This window comes from Molossus molossus, unplaced genomic scaffold (genome assembly GCF_014108415.1).
Source record: "Molossus molossus isolate mMolMol1 unplaced genomic scaffold, mMolMol1.p scaffold_m16_p_2, whole genome shotgun sequence".
NCBI classification, from domain to species: Eukaryota; Metazoa; Chordata; class Mammalia; order Chiroptera; family Molossidae; genus Molossus; species Molossus molossus.
The window spans coordinates 91,068,939-91,081,020 of NW_023425355.1; the positions used below are offsets into that span (position 1 = coordinate 91,068,939).

A 12,082-nucleotide genomic window follows, 5' to 3' on the forward strand; every position below is an offset into this window, starting at 1 on the left:
CCTTAATCATCCCACTGCCAGGTGTCATGCCACTAGAGACACCCCTATAGCCCAAAGACTGTCGAGACTATTCAAACTAGCGGATCCTAAACTGTTAGTCCTGTCCTGCACGCTTTCTCCATGGAAACTCCAATAAAGGCTCTGACCTAACCCTTCTCCTTGTCAGGAGGTGAGGACCTCCTGATCATCCTGGAGCTTCCCTGTGTGGACCTGTATGGTGTACCTCCTGTCTCTAGGACCCATGAGTGTAATAAACTTTCTTTTCTGGAGCCTGTGCTCTGTCTCCTCTTGTGGCTGCACCTGATTGGTCATCCCATAAAAGAACACAAAACACCAACTTATATCCTTCTCTTTGTTTTGACCCAAGAATAAGACTGTTAAATTTTTACCCATTTCTTCTTCACATATTTCTAGCAAATTATGCTTTCTCTGCTTCAACGAAATACTGCTCAGTTCATTAAGATTCATTACAGTGACTTCTTTATTGTAAAGTGCTCTCCTTATTGACATAAAATGATACTTTGGGGGTACCATTTAATATTCTTTTAATTCTCCTTTGCCAGACACTAATACTGTTTTTTCCATGAATTTAGGAAGGAGACTGCTGAGAGCAGACATGTCTCAGAAGAGTTCAGCCAGTGCACAAGATGTTCAAATTACCTGGTACATCTAAGGGACAAGTGAGTGAGCCTTGGCTTGGAGTAGCGGACCCTCGGGGTATAGGTAGGCTCAGGGTTGTCTTCAGTAACTGGTTCAGGTGGAATCATCCCATTTTGGAAATGAATGATTATCTGAAAGGAAACATTCTGAAACCTATGCCAAAATGCTTGATGACAAAGTCTAGTAATCCCAGGTACACTGAGCAACGACATTTTAAAGAATGAACCCAGCCCTGGACAGTTTGGCTCAGCAGTTAGAGCGTCGGCCTGCGGCCCAGAGAGACCCGGGTTCGGTTCCCGCTAAGGGCACGTACCGCAGTTGCGGTTTGTCCCCAGTCCTGGTTAGTCATGCGGGTAGCAGCCACTCGATGTGTCCCTTTCGCGTCGATGTTTCTCTCTCTCTCTTCCTCCCACTCTACCTGAACAAAAAATGGAAAAATGTCCTCGGGTGAGGATAAAAAAAAAAAAAAAAAGGAATGAACCCAGACACAGGGTTCTGGGTTCTGAATAATGATGGTGAGCATTAAATCCATGGACATGGAGAACTGTAAGAAAGCCAAGCATCTGTGGAACATTTCCAAAATGGAATATACATGTCTGGAACTGTGAGGATACAGAAATAATAATTCAGAGAATGAAATCAGTGGTGGAGGGAGAAAGAGTGGAAGAAAGTTCAAGTGGAATAATTTCCTTATCTTTAAATAAAAATGCTCTTACCGATAGATATTGTCTAATGTTGATCAATCAAGTAATAAAGTCTTAAATATATTATTTAAAAGATTAAATAAAACCACTAGAAGTTCTCAAAGTAATCATATAAACAAAAGTTTGGAGGAGCAGAGGGCAGGGAAGGAGGGGAAGTGGCAAGGAGAATGAGCCTGATAATTTCCTAGTCTTTTAAAGTAGAGAGTTCACTGATGGGCCTGCTCCAGACCTGTTTGTCCTCAGACCTATTCCTCACCTTTCCCTTACCCTCAGGATGGGGCCTTGCTACCTGCCTTTCCCAGGCTCTGGCTCAGCTGGTTTCAGGCTGGGATTGACAGTGAGAGGCAGATGCAAGAGACAGAGGGTGGAGGAGGGGAATAGCCAGAGTATTGCCTCTCTCCCTCCCTGCTCCACAGACAGCAGCTGCAGCTCCCACTGAGAGGCCCTCCATGATTCTAGGTCTTCTTCCTGTGTCTCTCCAGCCTAAGGATGGCAGTGACTTCCTGCTTATGATCCCCAAGCTGCCTCACCACCCCCCATCAACCTCTCAGTAGTCCTAGGTGCTCCTTTCCTGGCATTCAGTGCCCTTAGTTGAAGTGCTTTCTGTTTTCCTGGGCAGATCCTAATGGATAAAAGAGCCATTTTGAGATCACAATAAGAAACATCCCATGCTGGGCATCATGGCAGAGGCGAGTGATGAATGAATCACTGACCATATATTAAGCAGGAAAGGGTCCTCAAGAAATTTCAGAAATTTCTTGGATTAGAATGTTAACAACAAAAATGGAAAAGAAAACAAAAGCTTACGTTTAGAATTCAAAATTCCCTTTAAAAAATCTGTGCTAAGAAAAAGTCAAAGAAAAATTCAGAACATTTAGAAAACAGGAATAATGAGAACAGAAAGTAACTGGTTGGAACACAGAGAAACCAGAGAATGAATAATCAATTCCGAAATGGGTTCTTTGAGAACCCCAAACCAAGACAAGAAGATAAAACAGTAGCCAACCTAAGAAAGGAAAAAACTCAAAGTTAAAACTTCAATTTGGGAAATAAAAACAAAAACTGATGAAGTATCTAATCTCCCAAGACCTCATTGAAGTGGCCTTAAGCCCTACCCCCACCCAGGGTCACAAGCAACTTGTGATCAAGGCAACAGAAAAAATAGTTATGGCAGGAAAACGCTTAACCAAAGAGAAAGTTCTCATAAAGAGACCCCAATGCCTAATTGAGCTACTGCCACTATTTCGAACATCAACTTCAGACCCAACCCTGTCCAGGAGAAGCAGAAGGGCTGAGGCTTCCCAGAAGCCCCTGGAGGATTTGTCACAACTTCTCATTGGCCAGAACTAGGTCACCAGTCACCACAGTTCACCACAGCAGGATTTCTTCCTAAATCACACAAGAAAATAGTGGGAGCCAAAATATAACCAGGGCTCTACTAACAAGGCAGAAGGGGAATCTGCCTGGACTGGGTCTGGGTCTCTTCAGGATTCTACTCAGTTTCATTGATCATTTGTCTCTTTCAGAACCAAAGCTGCACTATTTTTTGTTGTTGTTGTTAATCCTCATCAGATGATACTTTTCCATTGATCTTTTGGTAGAGTGGAAGGGAAGGAGAGAGAGAGAAAGTGAGAGAGAGAGACCATGGCTGCCTCCCATATGAGGATCAAACCTGCAACCCAGGTATGTGCCCTTGGCTAGGAATTTAACCTGAGACCCTTTGGTCCTCGAGCTGAGGCTCTAACCGCTGAGCCAAACTGGCCAGGGCGGCTTCTTCTTTTGATCATAACTTTCTTGTCCAGTTCTTTTTTCGCTGCTGTTTCTAATTTTTTTCTTTATTTTCTTGTAGTAATTACCATCAATTTTCTTTTTATTTATTTATTTATTTTTCTTTATTGATTTTAGAGAGAGGAATGGAGAGGGAGAGAGAGAGATAGAAACATTGATGAGAGAGAACATAGATTGGCCGCCTCCTGCATGCCCCCGACTAAGGATCAGCTCACAACCTGGCCATGTTCCTTACATCTTCTGGGATTCCTCCAAGTTCATTTTCCCCCTATAAGTTATATTTGACTATTTTTATTTATTTATTTATTTTTTTAACAATAGATCAGTTATTTAATTAGGTTCTTTGTAAGAAATTTAGAACACCATTTTGTGAGGATAAAGCCCATTTGTGAGAGCAAACACAGAGTGTAGGTAGCCCTGCAGCTGAGGAACAGCTTTGATTTTTGGCAGAATTTGCGAGTCCACAGCTTTCTGGTCAACCTTGCGCTGCTCTGTAATCTCGTATTTCTCTTTCTCTGTGTCGAAGATCTCACCCTCCTGGTGCCTGGGCTTGCGTAGCTTCTTCTTCTTAAAGTAAGCATCGGTGAGATGTTTGGGGATTTTCACACCACTGATATCAATTTTGGTGGAGGTGGCAATGACAAATTTCTGATGTGTTCTACGAAGAGGAACTCGATTAAGGGACAGAGGTCCAGTCACAAGTAGCAAGCCACTGCTCAGCTGCTTCAGGAAAATCACCCTCTTGCCTCTGTGGTGCCCAGTGAGGACGATCAGAATGGTCCCGGGAGTGATGCTGGTCCGCAATTTTCTCACGTGCTGACTGAATGGTTTCTTGCCATGGCTCAGCAGCTTCCGAGGCACATCTTCAGTAGGATAATATCTAGGCATTTTGCGAAGTTTAACCACTCGGGTACCACCATTCTTGTTGCCACCAACTGGTTTTGTGACAGTAGCAAGAACTTTCTCCTTTTTCTTTTCTTTTTTTTTTTTTAATCCTCACCAGAGGACATTTTTCCATTTTTTGTTCAGGTAGAGTGGGAGGGAGAGAGAGGAACAGAGAGAGAGAAACATCGATGTGAAAGGAACACATCGAGTGGCTGCCACCCGCACAACCGACCAGGGCCAGGGACAAACTGCAACCGAGGTACGTGCCCTTAGCAGGAACTGAACCCGGGTCTCTCAGGACCGCAGGCCGACGCTCTAACCGCTGAGCCAAACCGGCCAGGGCTCCTTTTTCTTTTCAATCCTGGATTTAGTTGCGGAATACTTCCTCTTGTACATGGCCTTTTGGGAATACATAGCCGACGGGGAATACCTGCCAATTCCTCTGACTAGGACAGGGTTTCGGCTCCAGTGGGGCTTCCCCTTCTTAGGCGTCTTGGCCTTGAGGTTACCCTTCTTAACCTTGCCACCAGCATCAGCCTTCTGAGCTCCAGGTTTCTTCTCCTTAGTACGTATCAGGTTTCTTCTCCTTAGTATCCGGCTTCTCAGGTTTTCCCCCCGCCATCTTGCAAGATGGGAAAAAGCGACTATTTTTATTTTTTACTTTTTTTTTTCTTTTTAATTTTATCTTTGTTACAGATGTTTCTCCTTTTTTACCCCATTGACACCCTCCTCCCCATCCCCCCGACCCATCCCCATCTTTGTTGTCCATGTCTGTTGGTTATGCATACATTCATATAAGTTCAGTGATTTATTTCTTCCCTCCCCCACCACCCCCTCTTCTGAGGGTTGTCAGTCTGTACCCTACTTCCATGTTTCTGGGTCTACCCTATTCCTCAGACTGTTATGTTCATTATATTCCATAAATAAGTGAGATCATGTGGTATTTGTGTTTTTCTGCTTGGCTTGTTTCACTTAGGTTAATACTTTCCAGGTCCCTCCATGTCATTTCAAAGGATAAGAGATCTTTTTTTCTTACAGCTGCATAGTACTCTATTGTGTATATGTACCACAGTCTTTTTATCCATTTGTCTACTGATGAACACTTGAGCTGTTTCCAGATCTTAGTGATTGTAAATAGTGCTACTATGAACATGAGGGTACATATATTCTTTCTGACTGGTGTTTCAGGCTTCTTAGGGTATATTCCTAGAAGTGGGATCACTGGGTCAAATGGAAGTTCAATTTTTAATTTTTTGAGGAAATACCATAGTGTTTTCCATAGTGGCTGCACCAGTCTGCATTCCCACCAGCAGTGTACTAGAGTCCCCTTTTCTCCACACCCTCGCCAACACTTGTTGTTTGATGATTTGTTAATAGCAGCCTTTCTGACAAGTGTGAGGTGATACCTCATTGTTGTTTTAATTTGCATCTCTCTGATGATTAGTGATGTGGAGCATTTCTTCATATGTCGCCTGGCCATTTGTATGTCCTGTTTGGAGAGGCATTTATTCAGCTCCTCTGCCCATTTTTTTTTTTTTCAAATCTTTATTGTTGGATGTAAAATGTATTACAGATGTTCCACATTTTTCCCCCATTGACCCCCTCCTCCCGACTCCCGCCCCCCCTCCCACCTTTTCCCACACTATTGTCTGTGTCCATTGGTTATGCATATAAGTTCTTTGGTTTATTTCTTCCCACCCCCCCAAACCCCTTTCCCTTTGAGGTTTGTCAGTCTAGCAATGAATTTGTGCTTCTTAATCCCTTCACCTTTTTCACCCATTCCCCCAACCCCCTTCCCAACTGGCAACCAACAAAATGTTCTCTGTATCTATGAGAATGTTTCTGTTCTTCCTGTTCATTTTGTTTGTAGATTCCATTGTTGATAGATATGTATTCATTGCCATTTTGTTTGTTCATACATTTTATCTTTTTCTTCAAAAAGACCCTTCATCATTTCATATAATAACGGTTTGGTAGTGATGAACTCCTTTAACTTTTTCTTGTCTGGGAAAGTTTTTATATGTCCATCAATTCTAAATGACAGCTTTGCAGGATAGAGTAATCTTGGTTGTAGGTTCTTGCTTTTCATCACTCTGAATATTTCTTGCCACTCCCTTCTGGCCTGCAAAGTTTCTTTTGAGAAATCAGCTGACAGCCTAATGGGTACTCCCTTGTAGGTAACTAGCTGCCTTTGTCTTGCTGCTTTTAAGATTCTCTCTTTGTCTTGAACCTTTTGCATTTTGATGATGATGTGTCTTGGTGTGTGCCTCTTGGGGTTCATCTTGTTTGGGACTCTCTGTGCTTCCTGCACTTGTATGTCTGTTTCCTTCACCAAGTTAGGAAAGTTTTCTACCATTATTGTTTCAAACATGTTTTCGATTTCTTGTTCTCTCTCTTCTCCTTCGGGAACCCCCAAGATGCGAATGTTGGCACGCTTGAAGTTGTCCCAGAGGCTCCTTACACTATCCTCATTTTTTTTTATTCTTTTTTCTTTTTGCTGTTCTGATTGGGGATTTTTTGCTTCCTTATGTTCCAAATCGATGGTTTGCTCCTTGGATTTACATACTCTATTATTGAAGCTGTGTAAATTATTCTTTATTTCAGTTAATGCCTCCTTCAATTCTAACTGTGTATCCATGATTTCTAACTGGTCCTTTTTTATGCTCTTGAGGCCCTCCCTAAGTTCACTGAGGTTCTCACTAAGTTCATTGAGCATCCTTATAAGCAGTATTTTGAACTCAGTATCTGTTAGGTTGCTTATCTCCCTTTCGCTTAGTTCTTTTATTGGGGTTTTGTTCTGTTCTTTCATTTGGGACCTGTTTCTTTGTCTCCTCATTTTGGCTGCCTCCCTGTGTTTGTTTCTGTGTATTACTTAATGGGAGGTATGGGGCTAGCTGAGACCCGATGCTGCTCGTTTGAAAGAATTTAGGAAAACCTGAAGCAGGATCCAAGACCGGCCAATCCTATGGTTAAGCAAGTGGCAACAGCTTGGGTGGGCTTGAAAGTTGTGTGGGGCGGGGCAGGGCCTCAGGGAGTCAGCAGGGCGGGGCTACCAGTGTGAGCCAGGTTGCTGGAGTCCCAGTTATGGCTTCTGTCTGCCACCCCCGGGAAGGGCTCACCAAAGGAACAAAGGCCTCTTACAGCACGTTTGTCCCCGAGGAAGCCCCCTCTCCAGCCCTTGCTCCAGTGCCAAACAACTCAGTTCTTCCCTGTATGTCTCTGGCGCCCCTCGAGCTGCCTCCCCTCCGAGCTTAGAGGGAGAGAGTCCGACCAGTCCGTGCGCGGGCCCTTTAGGGAGCTGCCTGGGGCTCCAGCCGCTTCAGTTTCCCTGAGCCTCAGTTTCTGCTGGTTTTTCCAGCCAGAAGTTATGGGGACTTCTCTTCCTGGCACTGGAACCCTGAACGGGGCACCTGGTGTAGGACGGGGACCCCTCAGTCCTCAGGAAGGACCTTCCCAGCCGCGGGAGCCTCCTGATTTTTATCCGCCACACGTGGGTGTGGGACCAGCCCGTCGCGCCGCCGCCCCTCCTACCAGTCTGGATGTGGCTGCTGCTTTAATTCCGTGGTTGTAGGACTTCCATTCAGCTTGATTTCAGGCGGTTTTGAATGATGGTTGTTCTGTAGTTTAGTTGTAACTTTGATGTGGTTGTGGGAGGACGCGATACCGCGTTTACCTACCCGCCATCTTGACCGGAAGTCCACAGCAATCATTTCTGGGTTTCCCGGGTCTCCCTAAATCCTGCCTACAACTCCCAGGAATAGTGCAGGTCACAGCAGGACCGAGTGGGGCGGTCCCTCTGCCCATTTTTTAATTGGGTTCTTTGTCTTCCTTTTGTTGAGTTGTATGAGTACTCTACATATTTTGGAAATTAACCCCTTATCTGATGTATCATTGGCAATGATGCTCTCCCATACAGTGGGTAGCCTTTCCATTTTGATGGTTGTTTCTTTTGCTGTGCAGAAGCTTTTGAGTTTGATGTAGTCCCATGTGTTTGTTTTTTTCTTTGTTTCTGTTGCCTTAGGTGATGTATCAGTGAAAATTTTGCTGCGTATGATGTCTGAAATTTTGTTGCCTACATTTTCTTCCAGGATTTTTATGGATTCATGGGGTCACATTTAAGTCTTTTATCCATTTTGAGTTTATTTTTGTGTATGGTGTAAGTTGATGGTCTGGTTTCTTTCTTTTTTTTTTTTTTTGCATGTGGCTGTCCAATTTTCCCAACACCATTTATTAAAAAGGCTGTCTTCACTCCACTGTATGCTCTTGCCACCTTTGTCAAATAGTAAATGAGCATATTGCCTTGGGTCCATTTCTGGGTTGTCTATTCTGTTCCACTGGTCTTTATGCCTGTTCTTGTGCAAGTACCAGGCTGTTTTGATTACAGTCGCTTTGTAGTATAACCTGATACCTGGTATTATGATCCCACCTACTTTGTCCTTCTTTTTCAAGATTGCTGTGGCTATTCGGGGTCTTTTTTGGTTCCATGTGAACTTCTGAAGTATTTGTTCTAGTTCTGTGAAGTATGTCGTTGGTATTTTGATGGGGATTGCATTGAATCTATAGATTGCTTTGGGTAACATGGACATTTTAATGATGTTAATTGTTCCAATCCATGACCAAGGTATGTGCTTCCACTTTTTTATATCTTCCTCAATTTCTTTTTTCAATGACCTGTAGTTTTCTGCAAATACGTCCTTTGCTTCTTTGGTTAAGTTTCTTCCTAGGTATCTTAATTTTTTTGCAGCGATGGTAAATGGGATTATTTTTTCAGTTTCTCTTTCTGTGAGTTCATCATTAGTGTTTAAGAATACCATCGATTTCTTGACGTTAATTTTGTATCCTGCTACTTTGCCAATTTCATTTATTAAGTCTAGTAGATTTTTGATGGAGTCTTTAGGGTTTTCTATGTATAATATCATGTCATCTGCAAATAATGACAGTTTCACTTCCTCCTTTCCAGTTTGGATCCCTTTTATTTTTTCTTCCTAATTGCTGTGGCTAAGACTTCCAGTACTATATTAAATAAGAGTGGTGAAAGTGGGCATCCCTGTCTTGTTCCTGTTCTTAAGGGAAATGCTTTTAGTTTCTGCCCACTGAGTATGATGTTGGCTGTTGGCCTTTCATATATGGCCTTTATTATGTCAAGATATGATTCCTCTATTCCCACATTGCTGAGTGTTTTTATCAGAAATGAATGCTGGATTTTGTCGAAGGCTTTTTCAGCATCTATTGATATGATCATGTAGTTTTTATTCTTCATTTTGTTTATGTGGTGTATCACACTTATTGATTTGTGAATATTGTACCAACCTTGCATCCCTGGGATGAATCCCACTTGGTCATGGTGAATAATTTTTTTGATGTATTGCTGGATCTGATTTGCTAGTATTTTGTTCAGAATTTTGGCGTCTATGTTCATCAGGGATATTGGCCTGTAGTTTTCTTTCTTTGTAGTGTCTTATCCTGGTTTTGGAATTAGAATTATGCTGGCCTCATAAAATGAGTTTGGAAGTCTTCCTTCTTCTTGAATTTTTTGAAATAGTTTGAGGAGAATGGGTGTTAGTTCTTTTTTGAATGTTCAGTAAAACTCCCCCGTGAAGCCGTCCTAACCTGGGCTTTTGTTTGCTGGGAGAGTCTTGATTACCTCTTCAATTTCCTTAGTTGTTACTGGTCTGTTCAAGTTTTCTGTCTCTTCCCGGTCCAGTTTTGGGAGACTGTGTGTTTCTAGAAATTTGTCCATTTCACTTAGATTGTCGAATTTGTTGTCATATAATTGTTCACAGTAGTTGTTAATGATCTTCTGTATTTCTGTGGTGTCAGTTGTTACTTCTCCTCTTTCATTTCTGATTTTGTGTATTTGGGTTCTCTCTCTTTGTTTCTTGGTGAGTCTAGCTAAGGGTCCATCAATCTTGTTTATCTTTTCGAAAAACCAGCTCTTTGTTTCATTGATCCTTTGAATTGTTTTTTGTTTTTTGGTTTTTTTTGGTCTCTATGTCATTTATTTCTGCTCTGATCTTTACTATTTCCTTCTTTCTACTTGCTCTGGGGTTTTCTTTTTGTTTGCTTTCTAATTCTTTAAGTTGTGAGGTTAGACAGTCTATTAGAGATTTTTCTTGTTTCTTGAGGTAGACCTGTAGTACTATGAACTTCCCTCTCAGAACTGCTTTTGCTGCATCCCATAGATTTTATGTGTTCATTTTCATTGGTTTCCAGGAAGATTTAATTTCTTCTTTGATATCCATGGTAACCCATTCATTGTTTAATAACATGATATTTAGCCTCCATGTGTTCAAATGGCTTTGCATGTTTTTGTTGCAATTGATTTCTAGTTTCATGCCATTGTGATCTGAGAAGATGCTTGATATGATTTCAATCTTCTTGAACTTGTAGAGATTTAGTTTGTGTCCTATAATGTGGTCTATCTTTGAGAATGTCCCATATGAACTTGAGAAGAATGTGAATTCTGTAGTTTTGGGGTGTAATTTTCTGTAGATATCTATTAAATCCATTTGCTCTAGTGCTTCATTTAGAGTCTCTGTTTCCTTGCTAATTTTTTGTCTAGAGGATCTATCCAGTGGTGTCAACAGGGAATTGAAGTCCCATGCTATGATTGTATTGCTGTTGATTTCTCCTTTGAAGTCCTCCAGAAGATTTTTAATATATTTTGGTGCTCCTATATTGGGTGCATATATGTTTATCAAGGTTATATCTTCCTGTTGGATAGATCCTTTCCATATTATGTAATAGCCTTCTTTGTCTCTAGTTATGGCCTTCATTTTAAAATCTATTTAATCAGATATGAGTATTGCTACCCCAGGTTTTTTCCTTTCCATTTGCTTGGAAGATTTTTTCCATCCCTTCACTTTCAACCTATGTGAGTCTTTTGTTGTGAGGTGGATCTCTTGTAAACAACATATAGATGAGTCATGCTTTCTTATCCAACCAGCTACTCTGTGTCTTTTTATCGGAGCATTCAGTCCATTTACATTTAAGGTGATTATTGATATGTACTTATTTATTGCCATTTTTGTTTAGTTTGGTTATATTTTTCTTCCTATTTCTTCTACTAATTACAATAGTCCTTTTAACATTTCTTGCAGTGCTGGTTTGGTGGTAATGTATTCCCTTAGCCTTTTTTTTTGTCTGGAAAGCTCTTTATTTTACCTTGTATTTTGAATGATAGCCTTGCTAGGTAGAGTAGTCTTGCATTCCGATCCTTGATTTTCATGACCTTGATTACTTCATGCCATTCCCTTCTGGCCTGTAGTGTTTCTGTTGAGAAGTCAGCTGAGAGCCTTATGGGGGTTCCTTCGTAGGTAACCTGTTGCTTATCTCTTGCTGCCTTTAGGGTTCTCTCTTTGTCTTTAATTTTTGGCATTTTAAGTGTCTTGGTGTGGGCCTGTTTGGGTTCTTCTTACTTGGGGCTCTCTGTGCTTCTAGAACTTGAATGTCTTCTTCCTTCACCAAATTAGGGAAGTTTTCAGTCACTATTTCTTAGAATATATTCTCTAACCCTTGCTCATTTTCTTCTTCTTCGAGGACTCCTAAGATGCCATTATTATTATGTTTCCAGTTGTCCCACAGTTCTCTTAAGCTGTCTTCCTGTTTTTTAATCGTTTTTTTCCTTTTGGTTTTCTGATTGGTTGATTTTTTCTACACTGTCTTCTAATTCACTGATCCGGTCCTCAGCTTCCTCTACTCTGGTGTTTAGACTTTCCAACGTGTTCTTTATTTCCGATATGCCATTCTTGATTTCTTCTTGGTGGTTTTTAATTTCCAATTGATTGATTTTCAACATCTCTATGTCCTTACTCATGCTGTTGAGCTTCCTCAAGATCATGGCTCTGAATTCTAGCTCTGTTAACTTGCCTAACTGCTCCACATTTATCTCATCTTTGGTAGAGGTCTCTTGTTCTTTCAGTTGGCTTTTGTTTCTGTGTTTCACCATTTTGGCTATCACAGTGGGCTTTGGAGCCTGCCAAATTTTCCCTGTGGGTATTGGTGTTCTGCTGTTTGTGGCTCCCTCTCCTAGGTTTGGATGAGCG

The 12,082-nt window shown here is 41.6% G+C and overlaps 1 protein-coding gene across 1 annotated transcript; it reads right to left on the reverse strand.

Annotated features, from left to right (window-relative positions):
- Positions 1 to 3,473: 3,473 nt before the first annotated feature.
- Positions 3,474 to 4,101, reverse strand: LOC118636312 (60S ribosomal protein L6-like). Its single transcript, XM_036271394.1, has one exon. It carries the CDS (start codon positions 4,038 to 4,040, stop codon positions 3,507 to 3,509), a length of 534 nt encoding a protein of 177 aa, XP_036127287.1. The 5' UTR covers positions 4,041 to 4,101; the 3' UTR covers positions 3,474 to 3,506.
- Positions 4,102 to 12,082: the final 7,981 nt, after the last annotated feature.

Coding starts and splice junctions, on each gene's coding strand:
- LOC118636312 (XM_036271394.1), bottom strand. CDS start 4,040: ATGCCTAGATATTATCCTACTGAAGATGTGCCTCGGAAGCTGCTGAGC.